The sequence below is a fragment of the Microtus pennsylvanicus genome, chromosome 1, assembly GCF_037038515.1.
Source record: "Microtus pennsylvanicus isolate mMicPen1 chromosome 1, mMicPen1.hap1, whole genome shotgun sequence".
Classification (NCBI taxonomy): domain Eukaryota; kingdom Metazoa; phylum Chordata; class Mammalia; order Rodentia; family Cricetidae; genus Microtus; species Microtus pennsylvanicus.
In genome coordinates, this window is record NC_134579.1 from 36,623,833 (window position 1) to 36,649,291 (window position 25,459).

Below are 25,459 nucleotides of genomic sequence, written 5' to 3' on the forward strand. Positions count from 1 at the left end.
CAGAAATCTCAAGGTCCAAATCAGGAGCAGAAGGAGAGGGAGCACAAGCAAGGAACTCAGAGGTCACTTCTAAAGCAGAAGGTCTAAGAACACAGCTAAGTAATCCTTAGACCAGGACAGGACTAGAGGGAACCTGGAAGAAAAGCAGGAGCAAGTGTGGTCACCCAGCTGCATTATTCCAGCCTAAAGACAGGAAGAGAACTGTGTAGGTGCCCCAGAGGAAGGGTGGGGTTTCAAGACTAATGGTAGTGTTGGGAAGACAAGTTCACTGGCCTTCACGCCCGAATAAAGACAAGCTGAAGGCTCTGGGCTGCTGAGCAGGCTGGGTGTAGCAGGCCGAGTGTAGTGGGCTGAGGCAGGAAAGGTTCTCCACTGAACCCTGAGGCTGTGAGAGAGGACATGAAAGCTCTAGCAATCAGGAGAACTGGGACTATAGGTGGATGTACTATTGGCAAGATTCAGAAATCCACCTACAACAGAGATGGGAGTCCACAAAATACCCTTCTTGATCTCTGCTGAGGGTCTAGCAATGGAGACACTCCAGGAAGAGACTGCCCCCAGCAGGAGGGCTGCACATTTGGCAAGCCTGTACTGCCTCAGTCGAAGCAGTAAGTCCTCGTGCAGCCAATGGGCACAGAGGACTTCAAGCTGGCCAACAGGGGATCACTGAGCATTAAGGAATAATGGAGTTTGACCCATTGGCTATACAGTAATATGCGGCTGTGTACCAACACCAGTGAAAACTAAACAGGGAGATGGGAACACAATATCGAGTCTGTTGTGTGCTGGTTAAAATGGGTGAACCGAAGCCATCATGGGTAGTCAGGCAAACCTACAGTGCTACATGCATCACAAAATTGTAAAGGTTGTGCGAGACAAGAGAAGCCTGGAATCAAGCAGAGAACTGGAGATGAGACAGCTAAATGTAGGGAATTAGATGGAATCCGGGACCCCAAGGTTAGGAGGAGTCTCTTCTGCTCTCTGAGGTCAGCACTTACAGACTAGATAGCATCATGTCAACGCTAACTTCCGGCTGTTAGGAAATTAAAGTCCTTGGTTTGGGGGAAGCACACACTGAGCGACTGAGAAGTAACAGGGTATGCGGGAGGTCATCAGAGAGGAAGGCAGACAGGTGCAGGGGTGGGTGGACAGGCAGGGAGGATGAAGAGTTGGGTAGACAAGTGGACGGCTAAGGATAGGTATAGTGGTGGATGGTGGGTTGATGGACACAGCTGGATGGAAAGGCAGTGGCTAAAAAAGAACGGTCAGGAAAAGAGGTCAAATGTAAATGAAAAAGAAGCCCAGAGCCAATGTGAAGTTATCATAACTGAAATTATTTCAGATGTAAAGTTAACATGAGAATAACAATTTAAAAATGCAAACATTGGTGCGGAGAGCTTCTCCCCTCTGGATCTGGCCTGTGGCCATCCTCTGCTTCCCACATTTCCCAGGCCCTGAGTTGTTTCGGTGAGTTAACATCTCCAAACACCATGTTACTGTCTCAGATCTCTGGTTTTGAGGGACCAGATGATTAGAGTTTACCAATTTAAAAAAAACAAACAAACAAATAGTCTCAGTGAATTCCAAAAGTAGGCGAGTCCTTTATTGACATCACACAGATCTCCTATGGTCTCTGTGTTTTACACAACAGGGGAGGAAGATAGTGAAGGCAAACTGAGGCATATTAAAACATAGCCAGTTCCACCACTTCCGGTCACAGAAAACGATCCTGCCCGTGATTCACGTCAAAGTACACAGTACATTAATGACACTTTGTGCCACACACCACGCTATAGCATGTGTTTGCACACGGGGCACCTCTGCAACACACGTCTACAGAGACGATACTCAGAATGCGAATGGGGAAGATATAACAATGAGGCCATCACACCTTCGGAGTACAACCATCTCCAGTAACCATCTCAGGCCACATTCAACTGCTGAAGCTGGAACCTGCAGGAGACACCACAGGGCACACCAGCAGAGCCCTTGGCGCAAACCACTACCTCACCAAAAGACAAGAGCCTGAAAGAGTGATTTATTTGATTAAACAATTTTTAGTATAAAACCTATTTATAAAGAATTTTCCACTAACTTTTACAGATGTGGCTCTAACATTTTAGGTGAGAACTCAGCAACTGTCAGGAAGAGATGTGGTAACCTAGATATCACCAAAAAAACAACAAAAAACAAAAACAAAACAAACGAAACAGGGGTTCAATGCTGGTAAGGCTGTTTAACGTTAAGACCAGCTTTATGATTTTTATAATCGTTCCCTTTCTAGACTCCATCGGCCAGTGCCCGTTATAATCTCACAGGTCTCAAGCAAAGCTAGCATGTCACTCATCTAAAAATCCACTATGTCTCCAAAGACAAGATGCTCTGCCCACGTAGTGAGAAGTCGAAGGACACTGCCCCTTTCACGCCTCTACCAAAGACACTGTGTTCCAAGCAAGTAGAGGTGACTTGCTCTGAGATAGAACAGCTATCCTTATATAGGCTTTGTCATGAACGACCCGCATCAGCCGCCAATCAAGAACACAATGAAATGACACTGACCTAGTCCCATCTGACATTAGACACCATGGCCGGCCACAGTGGCCAGTGGCAGCTTCTGCCTTGACACAGCTACTATTGCCTTGTCCATTAGCCTCTGCTTGGTCAGTGTATAGGCAGGCCACCAACAGGGTGCAGAGTGTCCCAGAACCATTCTGTTCCCACGAGGGACACAAGGATGGACCAGAAGCCTACAGGGAGCCCTGGTTCTGCAAGAGGCAAGCTAGGTCTTGCTGCGTCGGAGCAGTGTGGCCGTGGGGCTCTGGCCTCCTTGGAACTTGAGGCTTTGCAAGTTGATGTGGGCTCCATGTTTGAGCAGCGTCTCCACAGTCTGTGAATGCCTGCCCTGGGCAGCCAGGTGCAGTGCACTGAGGCCCTGCTCATCAGACAGGTCAATGAGATCAGCACTAACAAGCTCTTCCACCACCTCCGAGTGCCCATGGGCTGCAGCCAGGTGCAGTGCTGTCTGATTCAGGGGCCCCCGAGCCAGCACGTCAGCCTTCTCCTCTACCAGCAGCTTGACAGTGGCCAGGTGTCCATTCCGAGCTGCCAGGTGCAAGGCAGTACAGCCCTCTGAGGTCAAAGCCTCCTTGTCAGCACCACGATGCAAGAGCAGCCTGGCAGTACTCGTGTGTCCAGTCTCCGCAGCAACATGCAGAGGTGTCTGTGCCTGCAGACTGCAGATGTTGATGTCAGAGCACATGTCAATAAGGATGCGGGCCACACGGTAGTGACCCCTCTGAGCAGCCAGGTGCAGGGGTGTCCTCCCGTCCAGTGTCTGGGCATTCACACTCACCCCAGGCTGCTTAGCTAGCAGCTTGACAATGGGCAGGTGGCCCTGCCAGGCAGCATAGTGCAGAGGCAGCCAGGCATCCTTCCCCTGCAGGCCCACGTCCACGCCACGGCGTAGCAGGGTGCGTACAATGTTCTCCTGTCCGTGCTGGCAGGCCACATGCATGGGTGTTCGGCCCTCAAAGTCCACCTCATTGACAGAAGCATTCTTCTCCAGTAGCAGCCTCATGCTGGCCTCATCCCCATTCTGGGCCGCAAAGTGCAGGGCAGTCCACTGGTCTTCATCCTTGGCATTGACGCTGATCTTCCGGGCCAGCAGGAGCTCCACGATTCCCCGTACCCTCCGCTCCACAGCCATATGCAGTGGTGTGGAGCCCTTCCTGTTGGTCAGGTTGGGGTTGGCGTTGTTAAGCAGCAGCCACTTGACGCACTCCTCCTGTCCTGCCTCCACAGCCAGGTGCAGCAGGCTGGCACTGCTATCCAGAACCAGGTCCACATCCTGAGGCTGCAGAATCTTCATCAACTTGCTGGTGTCCCCTGACATGATGGCATCCACTAGCTTCTTCTTCTGGATATCTGTGGGGCCCAGATCTGCAGGGAGAGGGGGTGCAATGTCAGAGGTCAGAGCAAGGCCACTATTGCAGGATGGTCAGGTGGACCACATCTTCAGGGATGCTGAAGGACATTCAGGGTACATCCTTTACTTTCAGGCCTTTAAGCATTCACCCTGTGTGCTTATTTCAGATCTAATCTAGGGAGACCCTGGGCAGTGCAGTTAATGTTTCCAATGTTCCTCTGCCAATTTGCAGAATAAAACCACTCTGGCTTTTCCAGGGTTGGAAAAGGCAAGTGACCACACTCCTCCCCCGGCAGCAGCATGATTGCTGAAAATCATTTAAAAAGAGGTACACCAAAAAAAGGAAAGGCAGACAGGAAAACAATCTGCCCGAAGCCGTAGACTCCAAGACTCTCTTCCTGGGGCTCTACTGGTCTGTAGAGCTGGTTTCTGGAACGTTAAGAGGATTCAAGGCAACATCATATGGGGTGTTTCTGGAAGGATCCTCAAAACTGGATTTCTCGGGACACACTATTCGGTATTCACAATGGAACTTTTTATTGAACCTAAAAGTCCACTGCCATTACTGAGAGTCCTGAGTCCCATGAAAAGACTCTCCCTCTGCAGGTAGAATGTTCTCCAGTTGTTCTATACAGCAGTGTGGGTATAGGTGGTACTAAGGAGAGAGACCCTACCCAGTGTTTAAACACTGCATTCTTCTGTTGTTTTGAGACAGGGTCTCTCTCTATGTAGCCCTAGCTATCTGAGAACTTGCTTTGTAGACCAGGCTGGTCTCAGACTCAGAGATCCTTCCAAATGCTAGAATTAAAGACATGCACCACCATGCCTGACTTAAACACTAAATTCTCATAAGATGGTACTCATCTCTCAGGCATGAGGACAAGGCCATCACCAGAGACGGCTAAATCTGAAGAAAAGATTTAGAAACACACCTCTCTGTGGCAAATAGTGATACTTCTGTGGCTGCTGTGAAATTAGTCCTGACTGTCCTTTTTGACTCTGTTGTCCAGGACTGGGATTCGTTCTCCCTACCCATCTTTGCAAGGCATTTCCTTAACCTTCAATGCTGTTACCCAACATCCTACTGGAAAATTCCCTGAAGGCTAGTAAGATCTTTGGTTCAGCGACCTGAACTCGACTCCCTCATGCTAGAACCTAGATTGGAATGGCTGCGCTTCACAAAGGAGCCATAGCATTCCAAGTGTCAGCACCTCCCAGGACAGCCAGCCAAGCTTGATGTCAGGCTATGCAAGAGTAACCGAGGGGGCCCATAAACATGAAAGCTCGGGACAGGGGTTATCTGGAAGTGTCTGAGGGTACATGACTGGCACAAGTAAAGTCCCCAGTGTCACTAGGTTCACTGGGTGTGTCTTGGGCTTTCCAGGTTGAAGGCTCGAGCCAGCCTCTGTCCCAGTGTTGGCTCAGCCAGGTGATGTGGCCTGTCTTCCCTGTATGCTACATAATGCCCAGCAGAACCATACTACTGACGTGGGAATTTCTGGATTTGTGCTCTGAGCACCAACTATGCTGATGATGCCAAAAACTCATGAGAGAAAACAGAAAGAACACAAGAATCATCAGAGCAAAAAAAAACCGGATGCATCAACTGCTCAGACACTAACATAATGCACAAGAGTGTCGTGTGCAAGCTCACCAGTGTGCACAGCCACTCACCGCCTGTTGAAGGTTCCCGCTCAAACGACAGTGACAGGGATCCTCTGGAGGAGAAGGCTGAGTCCACCGAGGACACCCCAGAGAGCCTCTTGCCACTGCTGGAGGATGGCAGCTTGCACTCAGAGGAACTCCGGCTGAGCTCCTCAGGGCCTTCAAGAGTCTGGGAGATCCCAGAGTCCAACTGCGACAGCAACTCAGAAAGACTGCAGTCATTATCGAAGGGGGGAGCAGAGGCACGCTTGAGGCGCGAGGACTCGGGCCTGGCCTGCAAAGATGGAGAGGGTTGTGGTGAGGACTCTGCTCCTCCGGCCTTCATGTCAGGGTACAGAGAATAAGAAAAGGAGACAAGAAACTACTGACTATAGAGCAGAGGTGGAGGTCCCATAGCTGTGCACTACCATAGACAAACAGCATCAAGAAGCCCTGAACCTCAGGGCTGCAAGGAAACTTCATGGGCCTCCCTGGCATTTTAAGAACAACACCTTCACAAAAATAGAAAAGTCTGCACGATATTGCCTCTCACTCAGGGGCACTGTCCATGTGTAAGGACCAAAGGCAGTCCATGGGTAAGCTGCGAGGGCACAGAACAGGCAAGGCCAAGTTCACCCATAACAGGCAGCCCAACAAAAAGGAAAGAAGAGTCAGGCTGGGGGTCTCCACAGCTCTAACAAAGCTTCAGACTTCTCAAATATGTCAGGCTGGCTTGGGGCTGTGTGAACAAGGAAAACGGGGGGCTTTTATAGGTCTGGCTGCTGCAAGAAAATCAGATTTCTAGAGACAACGAATGAGGACTGCTCACGGCTCTTTCTGAGTCCTCCTCCCTTTGGGAACCACTGGCCTTACTAGGTTTGTCTCCTGTGCACTATGTCATGTCTACTGATAGGCCACCAGCATATCAGAGGTAGGTTCTGCCCCTTTACTGCTGTCAGGGGCACCTTTGTCCCCGGCTCTCACCTGTCCCATAGTTATTCTCCAGAGGAGAAGCTGTCCAATGCCAGATGAACCACCACCATCACTCCCAACAGAGTTGCCTCACCCCCAGGCTTAGCTCCAGTCATTACCCTCCTGCCTTCAGCAGGCACTGGCCTTAGGAGCGTCTCACCGCCTCTGAGCAACTGTGTGGTACTTGTAACTCAAATCATTTATGAATAGATAGACTACTCAGATCCTCAAGCCAGACCATCTATCTGGGGCCATCTGCCCTTCCATGATCTCCAGTGTGCTGGGCAGGTGGGGGACCCCTGTGGGACCTATATTTCTGGAAGGAGGTATAGGACAGGCTCAGAGGGAAATGGGGAGGAATTTTCAGAAAAGAGGTTGGACTGGAAAATTCTACCCCAGATTGGAAACCTGAGGATGCCTGCTAGAGATGCTTACCTCACTCTTGGGTTCCAGAGAAGTTTTCTCACCTGGCTCATGAGCCAAGTCTTTCACCTCTTCATCAGGTTTTTCACAAAAAACTTCAGTTTCAGAGGTAATTTCTTTAGGGGGAGAAAATAAGAGAGTTATCACCTAGATATGACTCCTATCTATAATAGGACAATTCTATGGGGACAGAAGCAGAGACACCCCAGTTTCTAACCAGTGGAGGACATGCCCAGTATCAATGCTGGTTCGTAGGAAAAGCCCCAGGCATCACCAGAAGGCAGCCCAACCACCAACCCGAGTGGGCAGTCATCTGTAAGATCTCATTAGGATCAAAATGGGTTCTCAGTAACCTACCAGACCCAAAGGGTTAAAACTATCAGGTCTGGCAGGTGAGCTCCAGGCCACTCATGTCTCCCTAGGTTCATTGAAAAGCAATTCTATCAGGTTCACTTTCTTATCCCAAAGGTACACCTGTCTATGAGAACAAGACCCTAAAGAAAGGTTGCAGCCACTAGCCACCCCCAGCTGTCTAAAGCCATACCATTGTACTTGAACTTGAAATCCAGGATTCCAAGCTACCTGGAGGCAAACGGAGCCTGCTGAGAGCAGAGGTGAACATTGGTTCTAACCATCTAGTTCTAAGAAGCCATCAAATTCAAACACTGCTAGTGTCGGGCCCCCAAAGTAGGGGATGATGGGCTTGTTTCATCCCTGTCTTTACACATATTTTCCCCCACCTGGGCTTGGCCCTCAACCCTGTCGTGGTCACCTGAGCTTGGCCCTCAACCCTGTCGTGGTCACCGACTCTACGGCCCATGTCACCGCAAGACCCATCACGTGGTAATGATGAGACAGGGAAACAGGCAGGGGCACTCACCTTGGAAGGTGGGCCGCACCTGTGGGTCTGCATGCCAGCACCTCTGCATGAGCCCTATCAGGTTGGCACAGGCGCGTGGCCGAGGTCTGCAGATGGGTGGGAGCTCTGGGCGGTGGCCCTTCACCACTTTCACCATGATGTGCAGAATGTTCTTCTCATCTGCAAAGGAGAGGCACACGTCGGGACTTTGAGGAGCAGGAGATATGTACGGACAAGTGCCTGGGACACGCTGTGGCGTGCCTATCACCTGGGACAATACCATTTCCCTTTCTAACCCTGGAGCTTTATTTAACCCATATCCTTGTTTCTCCAAGTTTAAAAACCTCTCATGAGCACAGCACAGGCTCTGCCATTATTTGTTATTACCAGCCCTGCACAGGAAGGACCTCAAGGTGACTCTCAGTGGGTTATAGTCTGTTCATCTTCTACCGCGGCCCAGCAGCCGCTGGTTCCCATGGGCTTTTCCCCACCCCTGCATTCCAAGCACACCCTGCGGAGCAGCAGGAGCCGATTGGCAGGTATGGAAAATTGGCCCACAGTCACCACCGGCTGCCAGGGTTCCACACTGAAGCTTTGTTCGCTTTCCCGTTAAGTCTTGGGCAATGCCTATCTCTTCAGTATCTGCAGGTTATTTCCACGAAAATCCAGCCTTCCAAACCCAGCAAGCCTTCCAAATGCAACAAAAGTCAAGAAAACACCTAAAAGGTTTTCGGATGGCAAAGCCAGCCAGATGGAGCCTACAAGACATCCGGGAAGTCCTGCACCTTGATTCTCCTACCTAAGAGACAGCTAAACCTGAGTGCCTGATCTTCTACACACCACACACCTGACTTAAGAGTCACTGCTATCAGACAATCCAACAGGTAGACTGTTACACCTCCATGGTGGACCTCCACTGGGGAGGGGGGACACAGCTGGAAGAAAGAGCAGTGGGGGCAGGGGGGATGAATGGAGGGATGGCTCAGTGGTTAAGAACACTGCTGCTCTTTCAGATAACCCTGGTCCAGTTCCCAGAACCCACATGGCAGCTCACAACTGCTTGTAACACTAGCTGCAGAAGATTCAATGCCCTCCTCTGACCTCCACAGACTCCTGCACACACGTATCACTCAGGCACACACATATATACATAAAATAAATATATTTTTTTTAGAAGAACAAATAATGGAGGACAGAAACATAAGAGAACCACTCTGCTGAGTGTTCAATAAGCTCCCAGCATAGCCGAAGTTTTGCTTGGAGAATCTTGTCTCCACCCTTAACCTTCCCCATGCCTGGCCTGAGTGTGTGACTGAGGCAGCAAGGGGCTCTCACTCACTGATATCTGTCTGTTTGGTGCTGGAGACTGAACCCAGACCCTATATATACCGAGCGTGATCTATATTTTCAAATATCTTTGGTCACATCCCACAGTGTGGTTATTCAGAAACGGCACACACACACACACACACACAAAAGAGACTCCTCTTACCAATGCAGCTAAAAGTGACTCAAATTTTATAAACTTTTTAAATAAGTTTTATGAACTCAGGTTTTATAAACTTGAGGATGTGGTATAAGTTCTAGGGATGACAAACACATGAACGCTTTTACTGCTGCTCAGTGTGTTTAGCATGGTTAACTTAACACAGTAGATTCTGTCACGTATCTTTTATATCATTTGCTTTTGAAAGGGAGAGAGGAAGGTGGAGGGAGAGCGGAAGAAATTAACTGTTGGATCATAGGAACAGCTAATGGAGACATATCCTCTGGGGTGATAAGGGGAATGTACTGAATTCAAGGAGATAGGTACTTTAAATGTTAAAACCGGTGCCTTGGCTGGGCAGTGGTGGCATGCATCTTTAGTACCAGCACTTGGGAGGCAGAGGCCGGCAAATCTCAGTGAGTTTGAGACCAGCCTGATCTATAAAGTGAGTTCCAGGACAGCCAAAGCTGAGAAACCCTGTCTCGAAAAACAAAATAAAACAAACCAAAAACAAAACAAAAAACTGGCATAGATGTAGACTTTTACCAGGACAGAACACTAAGTGGCATCAAAGAACAAGGCACAGTCTGATGGTCCCACAACTGATTTGTCCTGTATGTAAGCCACCTGAAGGTAAGCTGGCTGTGGTCTCTAACGTGTAATAAGGGTTGGCTCTGAAGCCCTGGGAGTCTCAGTCAAGCATGAACCAGAGGCACTGCGGAAGGGCTGGGAAGGTTCAAGGACATGCCCATTGTTCCAGGCAGGGCCACTTACCTGCAAAGGGCTTCTTCTGTGTGAGCACGCCCCAGATCACAATGGCAAAACTGAAAGAGAAATGAGGTGTCAGTCAGGTTTGGTAGAGTCCTTAAGCGTTCTTGAGCTCTGAGCCGCTGTCTCACAGGGGCGCAGGCCAAGTCCTCAGACATCTATGGGCACTTTCAACCCTGTTCTCCTCTGCTGTGTGGCTTCAATCCTTCAAATCCAAGGTCGGGTTCTGACTAAGATGCTCTAAAAGGCCCTTGAAGGTTTCATCAGAGAGTGACTAAAGAAAATGGACAGGAAGTAGTAAAAAGCAACCACCTGAGCCCAGAAACCCTCTCTTAGCTACTGGGGACATATGTTTAGATAAATAAATTATTCTAGATACACTAAAAAAGCCCAATCTAATTAAAAAAGAAAGAGAAAAGAAGAAAATAAAGACTAAAAATTGAGCTTAACTCGTCAACTGGAAAATGCAGGTTCAAAAGTTAAAGCCAACTTTAAAATAAAGTACTGGAGTCTCCCCAGACTCTACAAGCCCTGACTAGTCCCCAGAAGGCCATTCCCAGCGGGAATCACTGCTTCTGTCAAACCAGTCAGCTGGGACTGGTGACAAAAGACAGAGCTGGTTGAAATGCGGCCCTCACAATCTGAGGAGGAAAAGGAGGCAGGTACTCAGATCCTGGATATCAGGTCCAGAGGAAACTCCATTTCCCCAAATTCTGATGGTTAGAAAAGGCAGCATTCCTCAGGAACTTGTGTAATCGGTGCCCCTCTACCAGAAGGGGCCGTTTCCCTCATCACTGGAAGAAGGAAGTGGCTGTCGTGGTGCCTATTAGCATACCGAAGCTCATGCAGGTCTATCAGGAGTACCTGCTACATATTTCAAAGTCCATGCTGGCATCCTAGCTCTTCTCAGTTCTTCTTGCCTCCCCCACACCCTAAACTTCACCAGCTCATGGACTCCTTTCTGCAGCTACCCATTCTCCTTATAACCTGGTTCTAATCCTCCTCTTTTGCCTGTACTTTCTTTGTTCTTCTCTCTCTCTCTCTCTCTCTCTGTCTGTCTGTCTCTGTCTCTGTCTCTGTCTCTGTCTCTCTCTCTCTCTCTCTCTCTCTCTCACACACACACACACACACACACACACTTTTCCTCTGCTCTGTCCTCGCTTCTTCTCTTTTGGCCAGGTCCAGTCTGCTGGCCATGCTCAGTCTATTTTCTCTCTCTGCTCTGGAATCTCCCAGACGCCTCTGGCTGTTCTCTCTCATATCTATAGTAAAAATCTTCTCCTTAACCAGACCATGGAGCAATCATGTTGTCAGCTTGTACACTGGGGACTTAGGAAGAAGTCGATGTCCTCCTTCAGAGGCAAGTAAACCATACAAAGCTGCTCACTTTGGGATTCAGAGGACTGTGTGCTTTAAGAGCCCAAACCCACCCACCCACCTATGGATCTGTGGACTACCCAAAGCAGGTTCTCCTGTCAGACAAGTAGTAAAATTCCATTTTACGGAAGTAACTCATCATGTACAACACTGAACTGGAAACTGTTTTTTCTAACTGCCTCTGCCTAGCACCAGCCAAGAACAGCCTCTTTCTCAGCCAGCACCACCCACAGGAAAGGGAGCAGGGTAGCCACCAGCTAAAACCCCCAAGTCCAACAGGCACACACCATTTGCATGTGGACCAAACTCCATGGCTGAATGGTACTGGAAACTGCTGTTCAGGGAAGGACAGAGTTCCTTGCCTGCACAGAGGGCATGGTGGCATGTCACACACCTGTATACATCATGTTTGGTGTCAAACAACCGACTCTTCTCACGGATGCGCTCTGGAGGGAGGTAGGCGATTGTGCCAAAGAGGCCATCCATGCTGAGGTCATGGGAGTGGGACATACCATTGCACTTGGCCAGCCCAAAGTCGGAAATCTGTAAAAGCAATCCAAAGGAAGCACGTCAGCCTTAAAGGGAGCCAGAAGAGGTTATGGCATGTCTCCCTCTGCCATAACAGATGGTGGTTCCCCAACACATGCTATAGGGGCTCACCCCCAAACAGAGGGCCTGAACCCTGGACAGCCCTGTCTCCAGGAAGGCGGGAAGCATAGGGATATAAAGGGTCAAGCCTGGATGCCCTATCAGTATAAACTTGATGGATGGGGAAGAAAGATATTAAATAAAAGAATAGAATTTACTTGGAGACAGAACTGACAGAAATGACAACCGGCCCTATGTCTGTAAGGCTTCATGTCTGCCCTGGTAGCTGATGGTCACAGTCAGCATGAAGGGAAAAACAGCCTTCAGCTTTCAGGCAAAGGGAGCCACGTGACAGGCTGGGGCTGGGGCGTTTATCATCCACAGTCAGTCCGGTTATGCAACCTTCCAGCTGGGGCAGCTACAAGTGCCAGCAGGTCCTTTAAAGCACAACACACCTTCAGAGGGATTTAAAGTGAGTAAAACACACGCCTCATCACCTTCCGGGCTCATCAGTCTACTCCAGATATGGAGTCCCCTCCCTTGGTGATGATGTCACTGCGAGGAACCCCCATCTGTTTCCAGACTTCACAGGGGAGGCAGGTCCCCCAGTGGCGAAGGTGTCCTTGTAGCTCACACCATTACTGTAGATTTGGCAGCCATCTCGGAGTCTCCCTTTTCTGCCTTTGGCACTACCTCCCGGTACAAACCAGACCCTTTGAAGCACTGTGTACATAAGCCCCAATTCAGCACTAAACAGTCTCCAGTGTACAGAGAAATGGCTCCTTTCTAGTCTCCTCCAAGGCTGATGTGGTTTTAAGCCTTTTAATTCACTCCTGGGCTTGTCTTCAAACACACCCAGGTAGCAACAGGAAATGGGCTGAGTCAGGACTCTTGTTTCCAGACTGGCCATGCCCATGAAGGGAGCCCACAGGCCTGGTGTCATCGATGCCTAACACCTAACGGCAGAAGACTGGTAACTAAAAGACGCTGAGGACTGCCGGCTGTGGATGCTTCAGAGCTGGCCTGGCCCTCTGTCTGTCTCTGCTCACACTAAGCCAGTGCTCAGCCTCAACAGGCCTCTAGGGCCCTTCAGGTCTGCCCACTTTGAGCGACTCCATGGCTTCGGGAGAAACAAGAACTCTGGAAAAGCTGCCAGCAACAACGGCAGTCCTGCAGGTCGTCCATGCCGCTTAGAGTTGGGAGACAGGGCTCATTCATTGCACCTCTCAAAAAAGTTCAAGGAGAGCACCTGAAATGCTTAGCACTGAGCCATTTCTTTTTCTCTCATGCACACTGGGCACAGCTTCAAAATTCACTTCAAGAAAAAACAGTACTGTAGAAAGCCTGGCAGTGAAGGCACACGAAAGTGAGGTGCTCGGAAGTTGAGCAAGGGAATTTTCTCTCTTACCCTCCTGTCCAGGACAGGGTGGCCTCCTCCCCCAGCTTTCAACAGTGGACACCTGACACCGGCACCTGACTCAGTACTCCAAAGAGCTCAGAGTCTACAGGATCATAGCCCCTCTAATTCAGAATAGCTACACCAAGCTACCAAAGGCCTGTTGCTATCTCAGAAAGGCTTCTTTGGACACAGCAGGAAGAACCTCTCTGGCAATGAATAAGGAGTCTGGGGATGTCTGGAGCTGGTTCTAACTTGGATATTTAGCATACTAACAGAGAGTGACATAGGAAATAATTTAATGGACTTGACCCCAGGCATCAGCACAACCAGGCTGTGAAGCATCAGCAGTACTCACACTGAGCACAGGCTCAGGGCAGCGGTGCCTTTCCAGACACAGGGAATGAGGCTGCCCTTGCCTCGGGGTCCCAACATAAGGAGGTGCAGAACCCTCAGCACCACAGGCTCCTCTTGGGAGGCTGTTTGTACAAGATAAAGAAACTGTATTGTAGAAGAACATTTCTGCTTATTTTCAGCTTTTTGTCAGTGGCTAACTTCTGTGATAATAACCTGGTATCACACAAAAGCAGCTTTTGCAGAGCCTTTCAGGGTGGGGTGGTGCAGGTTAGGGGGAGGCCTCGGCATCCCAGCCTTGGGACAGTGTCCCTTCATGCTAAAGAAACACCTTCTCAGCCAGTCATGGTGGCACATGCCTTTAATCCCAGCAGAGGCAGGTGGATGACTATGAGTTCAAGGTCAGCCTGGTCTACAAAGTGAGTACCAGGACAGCCAGGGCTGTTATACAGAGAAACTCTGTCTCTGGAAAACAAAACCAACCAAACAACCAACCAAACACCTTCTCATCATGACTCGACAGCTCCCAGTTCAGACATCCAGCTGACACTGGAAGAACTACAACCGTCATCAGGCTGAGGGGACAATGGCCTATAAGGGAAAGCTAGCACAGAATTTGTCAAGGACAGCACTGACTTCTTCAATGGGAAAGCATTAAGAGAAGTCAGCACCCAGACCTACAAAGGACAACCTACTCGTGACAAGTGGGGCATCGCTTTGTACTCCCAGAGGTGCACTGTGTGAACAGTCACCCTCACTGATCCAGATGACAACCCAGAAGTAAAGTGTCTCCTTACCACACCTCTCGGCAAAGTGACAGAGCTGGGGAGCTGTGTCCTTGTCCCAGCTCCTGGCTGACAAGGATGACATTTGGAAAAGAACAGTACTGTGCTTCCCCACCCCAGAAGCACACCACAGCTCTCTCAGACACCCACAGCCCTGTCAGGAGAGGAGGGCAGCATGCAAGGGAACGAGATGGAAACATTGGCTGTACCTAGGGCACCTGAGGGACTCTGCAGGGACCCTGGGTAGAGCGACTGGGGGCTATACCAGACTCATGACCCCAAGGGACTAGGGAGGACTAGGTGTCAGGCAGCTCCCATTCTGCAATTCTTGAAGACACAGAAGCGTTCATACACCACCCAGCACTGCCTGCTATTTTCCTTAGCTCTTCTCAAATGCCCAGAGTTTTTATACGATTTCTGAGCTCTTTCTTCCACCTAAAGGCTACCCTCCCTACCGCATACAGAAGCAGAGCCTGCCCCTGTGAAGGCCAGTCCCAGGTATCCAAGGGCTGTCTGCACACCCGACCTCTCTTCACAAACCACTCTGGCTTCCTGTGACGGTAGTATGACAATAAGCAGGTTTCCTGAACATGTCATGATGTCATGAACGGACGGCAGTGGGTCAAGCCGAGATCTCTGGAGGCTATCATTTCAACCTCTACTCCCGACCACAGCTAGAGTAATCTAGCCACTCTGTGGCCACCAAGTAACCGTACTACTCTGTGGTGAGGTCTCGGTCCAAGGTAAGGGGCTTTTTGTTATTGTTTTCTTTTTCTGGTATAGGTTACATATAGGACAGCCACAATCTTAAGAATGTGCCTGGGCCCACAGGTCCTGTTCTGCCCAGGAAGAATGGAAACCAATTCCTGCCAGCCACACGCAACCAAACACCAGGAAACTCAGATCACAAGAAGATGCTAGAAGCCACCTTGGAGTTGGCTCATGCTAAGTTGTGTGATATCCTGTCTCACTTTTCAGGATGTAAAGGCCATGACTGAGCAATGTCTATCTAAGCCACAACCCATAGCTGTTGCCCAGAGTGGAAATCAGTTTCTCTGCCTGGCTCACGCATGCCCCACAGGCCACTGTGAACCGAGAAGCCGAGTGGTACGCTGAGCCTCCTAAAGGACAGGCCAGCAGAGTAGATCTGCAAGTGTCAGGCAATCAGACCCACCACAGTGACTTAGGCTGGGGACACTGTTCCTTGTGTGAACACTGCTTAATCCAGGGTGCTCGGTCCCATTCCCTCGCTCAGGCCCATCTACTTTCTTGCACCGAGAGAAAAGGAGGTTGTGTCCAATACTGTGGGTCCATGGCCTAGGCTGCCCAGATCACGTGCATGTCATATGAGAAAATGGCCCTGACAGACATGTTGCCCCTGGTGTTGAGGCAGAGGTACCGAGAGGAAAAAACATGCCCAAAGCCATGCAACCTGGTGCAAACTGACAAAACTTATATCCAGGCATACAGCACCTGTTTCCTATGTCATTCATTCTTCATACTGTATTTTATAAACTTACAAAGAAACAAAGAAGCGAACCCTATAGGCCTCACATCAATATGACTGTCCTACCAGAGGACAAACAGGTAGATGAGTCCTCTTCACAGACTGTCAGGATCACGGCAGACCCCACCACCTATCCATAGTCCCAGACCACTGAGGATTCCTTTATCAAAGGACACAGGGTCTCTCTAGCTCACAGCCCAACTTCTGATTTCACAAGACTATAAGACCTGCGACCTCTAAGTCCCTGGTCTGCTTCAGGGTGCTCAGAACCTAGGACATGCCAGGATATGGGGGAGAATCCCACGGGTTTACAAGGGTCACCCTTCCGGACCAAGTGTAACCAGCTGGGCACTCTAGTGGGTCTTACAAGTAAGAAAGGCCCTGGCTTCAAGCTTTCTGCTCCAGGGACAACCACTTTGTTTCACTCCCCAGGGCAGGCGCTGCCCTTACCTTGACATGGTAGTGGGCATCCAGTAGGATGTTTGCTGGCTTTAGGTCTAGATGCAGCAGTGGTGGAGACATGCAATGCAGGAAGTTCATGCCCACGGCTGTCTCATGCACGATGCGGAAGCGCAGGTCCCAAGGCAGTGGCTCGGAGGCTAGCAGTTTCTCCAGGGAGCCCGTCTCCATGTACTCCATGACCAAACCAACAGGTTCCTGGCATATACCATACACAGGCAGGATGTAGCGGAATTTGGCCATCTCCATCTTCTTCGCTTCCTCCAGAAGTTCCATGCGCTCCCTGAAAAAAACCCACAGGTGTGAGAGCATGCAGCTGTCACCTAGCAGGACACAGAGCCACTGGCCAGGATACAAGTGATAAATGCACACGTGTGCAAAGTTCACGGTCACATAATTAAACACTGGGCCTTCCAGAGCCTGTAGTCCTACGCTGTTCACACCCGCCTCTGCAATGGGGTCACTGTGAGGACAGAGCCTAGCAGTTATCTGGACACCTAGGAGCGACATCACATCCCTTGTCAGGATGGAAAACTGCTATAAACTATCCAAGGACCTTCACCCTCACTTTATATTCTAAGTCCAACTCTTTTACTGGCTCAATCACTCCTCGATCTAATCTCACACTTAACAGAATTGAGTCTAGCAGAGATTGGCCTAGGGCATAAACAACTGGTCACTCTGGTTACACAGAGGTTGTCTATATTCCTCTAACTACCCATGAGTGGACAACACAAAACACTCCATATGTAACCATCACCTTTACGGCAGGATATTTTTATCATCCCCAACACACTGCGCCCATTAAACACCCACCAGGCCCCACATCTTTCTGTTTCTAAATCCAGGTGCCCCAAAGGGGTGGAATCATCTCCATCACTCTTCTATGTCTGCTTCCTTCATAAGGAGTTTCCAAAACTCATTTATATTGTTGCACACATCCAAGCTGCATTTGTGTGGCCAAGAATGGTGTGGGAATATACGTTTTGTTAATTCAACCATATGGCTATGGACAAGACTGCTTGTACTGATTAGCTTTTTTTGTTTTTGTTTTTTGTTTGTTTCTGTTTTGTTAACTTGACATAATCTGGAGTCATCTGAAAAAGAACCTCAATTAGGAAAATGCCCTGTAGGCGTATGCGCCCGTGTGTACATGCGGGGGTGTTTTCTTAATTTACAATTGATGTGGAGGGGGCTCAAGGACAGCGTGGCAGATGGTACTGGGTTTCCTAAGAAAGTGCATTGAGTAAAACATAGGAAGCAAACTTGGAAGCAATACTCCTCCACAGCTTCAGCTTCTGTGTCGTGGTCCTTGTCTTGCTTTGACTTCCCTTTAGGACAAACTGTAACCTGTAAGATGAAATAAACCCTTCCTCTACAAATTGCTTTTGGTCAGTGTTTTATCACAGCAACAGAAAGCAAACTAAGACACTGTTCCTACATGCTGACTCCTGAAAATAATGCTACACCTTCGGGGGAAAAATGTCTAGAGAGGCCTTGTATGAGTTCTTCTGGGTATCTGCCCAGAAGCAGAGCTGCTGGATCATGTGGCAGCTCTATGCCTAATGTCCAGAGAGGCTACGGTGCTGGTTCCTGGTTCCGCGCACAGAGACAGCTGAAGCACTCACTGCATTCACCAGCCACAGCCAAAGGTCAATTCCTGATGTTTGTACAGATGCGAATTGCTGTGTAATAGTCTGTGCCAGCAACAAGGGTCAAAAGTCTCAGTGCGCTCAGGGTAAAAAGCGCCATCCCAAGAGGGTGTGACCAGGCTACATAGGATCTGGGTCAGTGTCTCTCCAAATACACACAAGAAAGCACCCAGGAAACTGGGAAGAGGTTCCCATGCCAGGAAATCTGCTTTCTAGAAATAAAGAGTTCCTTAAAGGAAACTTCCAGAACCATTTCCAGAGAGACACGTTGGAGCTGGGAACTGAGCAGCCTGGGTGTCCACACATAGGCCTCGAAGGGCTGAGGTGCCCTGGGGCCTCCCCAGAAGGGAGTCTAGCACAAAGTCCTACCTGTAACCTGAGACTAGCTGGGGTTTCATTACTCCCCCAAAGGGGCTCTTCTGGGTCTAAAGTGCCTGTTGGGAAATCACAGGAGCCTGCTGGAAGACTCAGAATGGTGCTAACCTGGCCTCCCCCTTCAAACTGTAGGGGGTCTCCCAGGCTTCTGGGGAAGGACAAAGGCAGACAGAGCGCAAGCACCAAAAACCACAGCAAAAAGTAGCTCCTCTGAGCATCACACTCTGGCAGGGGAAACTGCCACCAGTGTGAATCCTACAGCAGATCTTACTCCCCATGAGCACCCACTCTGAGCCTGTGCTGGGGTGGCAGGCAGCAGACCTCTGACTTTAATGAAGCATCTCGAATGAGTCACTAAATGGCTTCGGAACAGAGTCTAACATGGCGTGCTGTCCCGGTCTTCTGGAGACGCTGCCCAAAGTAGCTAGTACAGGTGTGCAGGGCCAGCCTATGAGCCCCAGAACTGGGTGGATAAACTGATCTCGCACTAGGATCTTGTCCACTGCTCCCTTCTTTGTTGGAAGATTTCAAGGGTCCGACCCCAACAGGAGGCAGACTCCTAACACTAACAGTTTAGTCCCACACACAACTGAGACCTGCTATCAGCAGCTGCTTTTGCTCTCTTTTGTGCTAAGAAAGAAAGTTATAAACCGGGCAGTGGTGGTGCACACCTTTAATCCCAGCACCAGGGAGGCGGAGACAGGAAGATCTCTGTTGAGTTTGTGGTCAGCATGGTCTACATAAGATGTTTTAAGGCAGTCAGGGCTACACACAGAGAAACCATGTCTTGGTGGGGGGGATGAAAGTTATAATTTGTAACCCTCCCCATCACCCCACTACTTTCATTTTATTCTATAAAGTAGACAGTTTGCACCTTCCGGTGTGTATCCTTCCTGCCCAGACAACGGCACTTCTGAGTATAGGGAACCACCGGCAAGTCATCTGAAGAGGTATACCTGTCCATCCCCAGTCTAAGGAGTTGGCAATATTCATGTCTGCAGGCTGGCTGCAGCATGGGCCACTTCCCCTCCACTGGGCAGCCTTACTCAGTCAACCTAACCAATGTCTTTATTTGCCCAAAGGATTTAATACACACAGCAGCTTCTGCTGGTAGCTCTTAGAATCAGCTCCCAGTAGCTAGTTCTACCCTTCCCACCAATCAAAATCTAACAAGTTCTCCCTCTCTGCCCAGGCCCTTTCCAGAACACAAGCCTCACTTTAAAAAGAACAAGGGCCATAGGTCTGCTAGAGAATCAGCTGACTCCTGCTGCATTTACCCACTTAGTCTGTTCAGAAGGCTGGAAGGAACTCGTGACATCACCCCCCACATACACACACACAAACTCTGGACCAGGGCTACATGCTTCAGGGCACTTCACTGGAAAATGGCCACTGTTTGCTGGGACAAAAATCAGAGCCTAGCACTGAGTCAGAGTCCTGGGACATCCAGAAAAACTTTTCAAAGCATTTATTATCTAATGTCTTCTGAACTCAAACACCAACATGCCACCTGGGCCACCACTTAGGGCAGGAAGCTCCAGTCTTTAGGTGTTATCAGGAGCACCTGCCACTCCATAAGTCTAAACTGGGCCAGCTCCTAGCCTGGGAGAGGCCAAAGAACTCTAAAATACATAGAATCCATCATTTTTGTGTTATTGGTTCTTATCATTTAAAATACACCTTTCTCATAAGCAGTATTTCTGACTAGTATTGATAACACAGAAGGAACTGTACATTTGTAATTGTTACCATTGTTTTAAAACCTGGAGGGATTTTCCAGCTTGTCCCTGGATGCCTGGGTGAGGCAGAGATCATGGACGGCAAGTCCAGGGCCTGCTCCTGGTCGCCATTCTGTTCCATTCTCTTCCTTCTGCTCACAGTGAACAAAATGTTTCTGGACCAAGGAACCCACTAACGCCAGGTTCTTTAAAACACAACTTGATCTTTGCTTGTACATGGTGCAGGAAGGCTGGGGTTACATTCTCACCTCTTTTGTCCCTGGGAGAGGGGCGCTAATTCAGTCTCTGAGAGGAAAGAGAAGGGCACCTCTGCCCCATCCTCACCCATTTTGGGGTTCTACTTAGAAAACCTGGGCACAAACAAGACCAGGTTAGAGTTACAATCTCTAAAGACACTTTGGGGGGGGGGGGAGGCAGCACTGGTTCCTAAATCCAGAAGCTCACATGGCCAGGTAAGGACTTAACCAGAAAGTGGTAGCCCCAGCTTCCCCCACAAGTTTCTTTTTTTGCTCAGGCTGACCTTGAACTCATGGCAATCCTCCTATCTCAGTTTCCTGATTACTAAGATTACAGACCAAGAAACTTTTTAAAGCATTTACAATAATTCTCCCACATCTCATGTACACCTAGCATAATGTGGTCTCCCACCGAGAGAGGGAATCAGAGTACAGAAGAAAGTCAATGATAGCAGACACCCATCCTTTCTAGAAGTTCTACAGAAGCCATACCTCTGCCTCCCAGCTCAGCAAGAAATTCCAAAGACCCTGGGATGGTAAGAGCGGAGGGTTCCATTACTGAAAAAGGGAAAGCAAACCTAAGACCAGCCATGAATGAGCTTGATGCCTTCAGGGAACAGGGGAGTAGAGAAGGATTCAGTAACAGCTGCCAGGGAACCTGGGAAGCTTTACTGGGAGAACAGTATTTCAGCCTCTCTGCTAGGCTCCTGCACACCACTCCAATTACGTTCCCAGGAGCCTCAGAGGGGTTCCCACACTGCTATTTTTAAAACTGACAAGAATCAGGCTTGTCCAATTGTCAGCTCTGTAGTTACAGAGCTGGGGTTTGCTCGGGCTCGCCCTAACTAGCTGAGGCCCAACTCTGCCTTAGCAGCTCCTGGGCCCCTGTGCCAGGGACTTTGTTATTCTGAGCTCCTTAGCTGGGATCAGAGAGATGCATGGGGCCTCTGGATCATTTTGTTCTAAGGGTGCCAGCAGGCCTGCTTCCCGGTACTTGTGACTGCACAAGTGATAGCCAGCAAGTGAAGACAGCCCTCTCCCCAAAGCCAAACAATGGGACTTTCTCCCAAGAGGAGAAATCTGATCAGTGGGAAGTCACTTATGAATTGTGTCAAGGTCCTCTAAATGTCCCTGCTTTGGCAGAAATTTCACAAGAGGCTTTATGAGTGTCTCAGACCTAATTAAGGCCCCACCTTCCCAAAACAGAAATGGAGGGTCACAAACCACAGAACGGATAAAGGCTGGGGCCTTCCTGGGCAGCTGCTAAGGGCCAAGAGACTCCCAGTCATCCTGCAGGGTGAACAGCCTTGGCCAGTAAAAACAGGACTGGCCCACAGCTGTGGCTAAAGTGACCCCCTCACCCCCAAGCAGCAGGTAAAGGACATAGCTATACACTATGCAGCAGAGGTAGATGTTAGCTGGCTTGAAGGTGACTGTGGATGGACCCTGCCCCTCAATCAGCTTTGGACACCACCTCCAGTACCCCTGGGGAAGTACAACAGCCACTCCTTAGAAGTAAACTATGCAGGTCTTTGTTGAGACCCATAGAGGGGAGAAAAGCTGTTTCCTCTGGGCAGCTATGGCCAGTTTACATTGTTTTTTTTCTTTAACTTTAAAAACAACAACAACAACAACATGGTCTTTCTGTATCAGCGTTTGTCATCCAGTGGGTCAAGGCCCCTTTGGAGTTGCATATCAGATATCCTGCATATCAGATAGTTACATTCGATTCATAACAGTAGCAAAATTACAATTAAGAAGTAGCAATGGAATAATTTTATGAGTGGAGGTCACCAACAAACACAATGAACTGTATTAAAGGGTCACAGCATTAAGAAGATTGAGAACCACTGCTCTACAGCGTCCTGGAACTCACTACGTAGACCAGGCTGGCCTTGAACTTACAGAGGTCCTCCTGCCTCTGCCTCTTGAGTGCTGGGATCAAAGACATGCACCACCATGGCCAGTTTCTTTAATTCTTTTCAGTTTACTCTGGTCAAAAGAACTGTACCTAAGTTCTACCTGTCCGTAGACGCTTCCTCATGACCAAAAGAAAACAAGACTGCAAAGACAAACTATTGTCCTTCCCTTCAGAATTAACCCAAAAGGGCCTGTCAAGCATCTAGACAGAAAAAGATCCCTCAAGAAGCTTTAACTTTAAGAAACACGAGACACCTGAAAGCATGTTAAGGAGATGAGGGAAATAATTACCCCCTTAATGAGATGGATATGTGATGCTTGGGAAGCCCCTCCTTTGGGGCAGCTGCCTGTAGGTCCTCACTGGTGTGCCTTCCAGTTTTCCTTTCTTTTTTTTCCTGGCCAATATACTAAGCCTGCTCATGCTGACAGGCTGGCCACCTTCCCACTCTCCATCTGAAGTCCTTCCCCTCCCACCCCTTGCCCATGTAGTGGGCCCACTACGGAGGTCCACTGCGGAGCCTGCCCACATGACCTCTTAATTCAGAGAGCAGGACTTTCTCTTTGTCTAAGCTGCCAGATGGACTGGCTTGTTGGTCCTATTGTTTTCTTCTCTCAAACCTCAATAAAATTATCCTCCAAGGCCATGTTTAAATGCTCTTATCTCTGAGGTTAAGATCGGCAGAGTAGACGCAGTGTTCTCTGGCTGAGGGCTGCACACAAAGCCCCTAGGAAAACTGTTTCTTCCTCTTGGTAACACTTTGCAAAAGCAGGACTATACACCACAACAGCCCAGGAAAAGTTAGCCTCTCTCAACAGCTGTTTCAAGCTTCATATACAGGCTGGCTAGCTTGCAAGGCAACAGGTCGCTCAGAACCAAGTGAACTCCTTAACATTTCCCAGCCTGGGAACTGATGTGAGTTCCTAACACCAAAGGAACTTAAACACCTAAATGTGGTCTGGGTGGGAGAAGTCACCTCCACATAACAAAAGCACAAAGGCAGCCAGCCCGACCTGGTGACCGAGTACTTCCTGCTGGGTGCTGCAGACAAGCCACCACAGGCAGGGAAGAAAGGCGTTTGCAGTTAAAGGACACACACTTCAACACAGGCTCTCTGCAAGTGGAAAAACCCTCCCTGCAACCTGGCCACCCAAAAGACAAGACCTGAGGACTGGAGAACTGCACAGTATATTGATACCTGGGGTGGTTCACGTTTACCCTGCAGTATCCAAAATCTGTGTTGTCTTTGATGGTGAATAATATTTACTCTGCCTAGAAAACACAATTCCCCACACGTTCTAAAGGCATAAAAATCACCCCTGAAGAGTTCTTTTATTTCACCTTTGAGAAAGTAACTGTTGGCTGCTATTCAAAACGGTTTGGATTTCACCAAAATAACCACAGGGTCTCTCCTGGCTGGGTTGGAGGAAGGTTTACACAGCATGGCAAAGTTCACGGTGATTTTAGACACTGGTCCTCACTGTACCACAGTTCTAAGAAAAACCGGCTCATAGCAAAAAGCAAACAAGCACACAACAAAACGCCCAAGAGCTTTCTGACACAGTCAGGAGAGGGATGAGGTGTAAACGGAGTAATATACCGATAATAAATCATCCTCCTTAGTGTCACTCGGGTACTGCCATGGTCACCACTCCGCAGTAAAGCTGGAGTCCAGAGTTCCTGTGGTTTAAGGCAGGTCCTGCACACAGCCACGGCTCAATGGGGTTTAGGAGGGATCTTAAACTGGTAAAATGCAAATACTACGTCCATGTCAGCTTGGTTAAAGAATAAGCCATTTAAATGTGCTGTTTTGCGGCTCATACATAAACTATCACCACCCAACGTAAATAGTGCAATCTGGGGAAAATGCTTTTGAAGAATCTGCTTCGCACGTCATCTCCGAATTCACGCACAGACCACAATAGCCGTCGGGTTTACCGGGCTCAACTCTGAGTCCTTTCCAATCTCTTTACAATCCGCTAGGAGGGACAAAGGTCCAGGGTGCCGGGGGTGGAGGGGGAGCAACTGCCAGTGTCAAAGCAAGACATCCTCCCTTGGCTTCCACCCGAAGTCCCCTAAAACGAAGGTTTGCGGAGAAAAGCGGTGGGCGGAATCAGATCCCGGACCCAAAATGGACCCGGAGCCCTGGAAGCGGCTGAGCGCCGCGGATGCCTCACACGAGCCCAGCCTGTGCTTCCGATCGAAATAATTACGGTCTTACATCAATTTGTTCTCCAACGAAAATTAGTAAGTGGAACTAAATCTAACTCATTCACAAAGCGCGGAGGCCCACACGGCAATTTCTCTAAGCCGGGCGCGGACCGCAGCGCCTAGGTGGGTCCCGGGCGAGCCCGACGCGCCTCGCAGGGCTAGGGGCCACCACGCCGGGCCAGCTCCGGATCCCAGAACCTCCGGAGCTGCGAGGGGCCCGTGGCCTGAGGGCCGCGAATTCTGCTCCCCGGATCCTCGCGTAGCGCGCAGCCCCCCCATCCAGCCCGGCCCCACCCGGCCGCTGACCTGTCGTCGACGTGCAGGCTGGGCGAGCACTTGATCGCAAGCCACGTCTTCCAGTGCACGTGGCGCACCTTGTACACCTGCCCGAAGCCGCCTGAGCCCACCTTCTCCCAGCCTGCGAACTCGCCCGCGTCGAAGGTGCGCAGCAGCCCCAGCGCCCACCGGCCCCGGCCCTCGCCCTCCATCGCGTGCGGATCGCCGCTGCCTGGCTCTACCGCGACTGCCCAGGTGCTCAGGTGCGCGCCCCGCCCGTTGACGTCACTTCCGACGCTCGTCCCCGTCCCGCCCCGCCGGGTCTGGGTCCACCCCCGACGCCCTCCCGGGACCCGGCGCCCGGTGCTGCGGCTGGCCGGCTTCTCACGGAAGGTGTAGTACAGTACGTCCGGAGTTCGCTAGTCACAGTGCTGCCTCTGTGAAACACGGCAAAGAAGTAAATAGAGTCTCTCTAACTGGGACGTGGACTTAGATCCGATCGCCGAGCT

The 25,459-nt window shown here is 49.8% G+C and overlaps 1 protein-coding gene across 1 annotated transcript; it reads right to left on the reverse strand.

The window, feature by feature from the left end:
- Window positions 1-1,577: 1,577 nt before the first annotated feature.
- On the reverse strand, window positions 1,578-25,218 carry Ripk4 (receptor interacting serine/threonine kinase 4). Its single transcript, XM_075961465.1, has 8 exons — window positions 24,981-25,218; window positions 16,535-16,826; window positions 11,849-11,997; window positions 10,084-10,133; window positions 7,845-8,003; window positions 6,977-7,080; window positions 5,600-5,864; window positions 1,578-3,939 (listed from the first exon to the last, which is right to left on the reverse strand). The coding sequence occupies exons 1-8, from the start codon at window positions 25,160-25,162 to the stop codon at window positions 2,780-2,782; spliced, it is 2,361 nt and encodes a 786-aa protein (XP_075817580.1). The 5' UTR covers window positions 25,163-25,218; the 3' UTR covers window positions 1,578-2,779.
- Window positions 25,219-25,459: the final 241 nt, after the last annotated feature.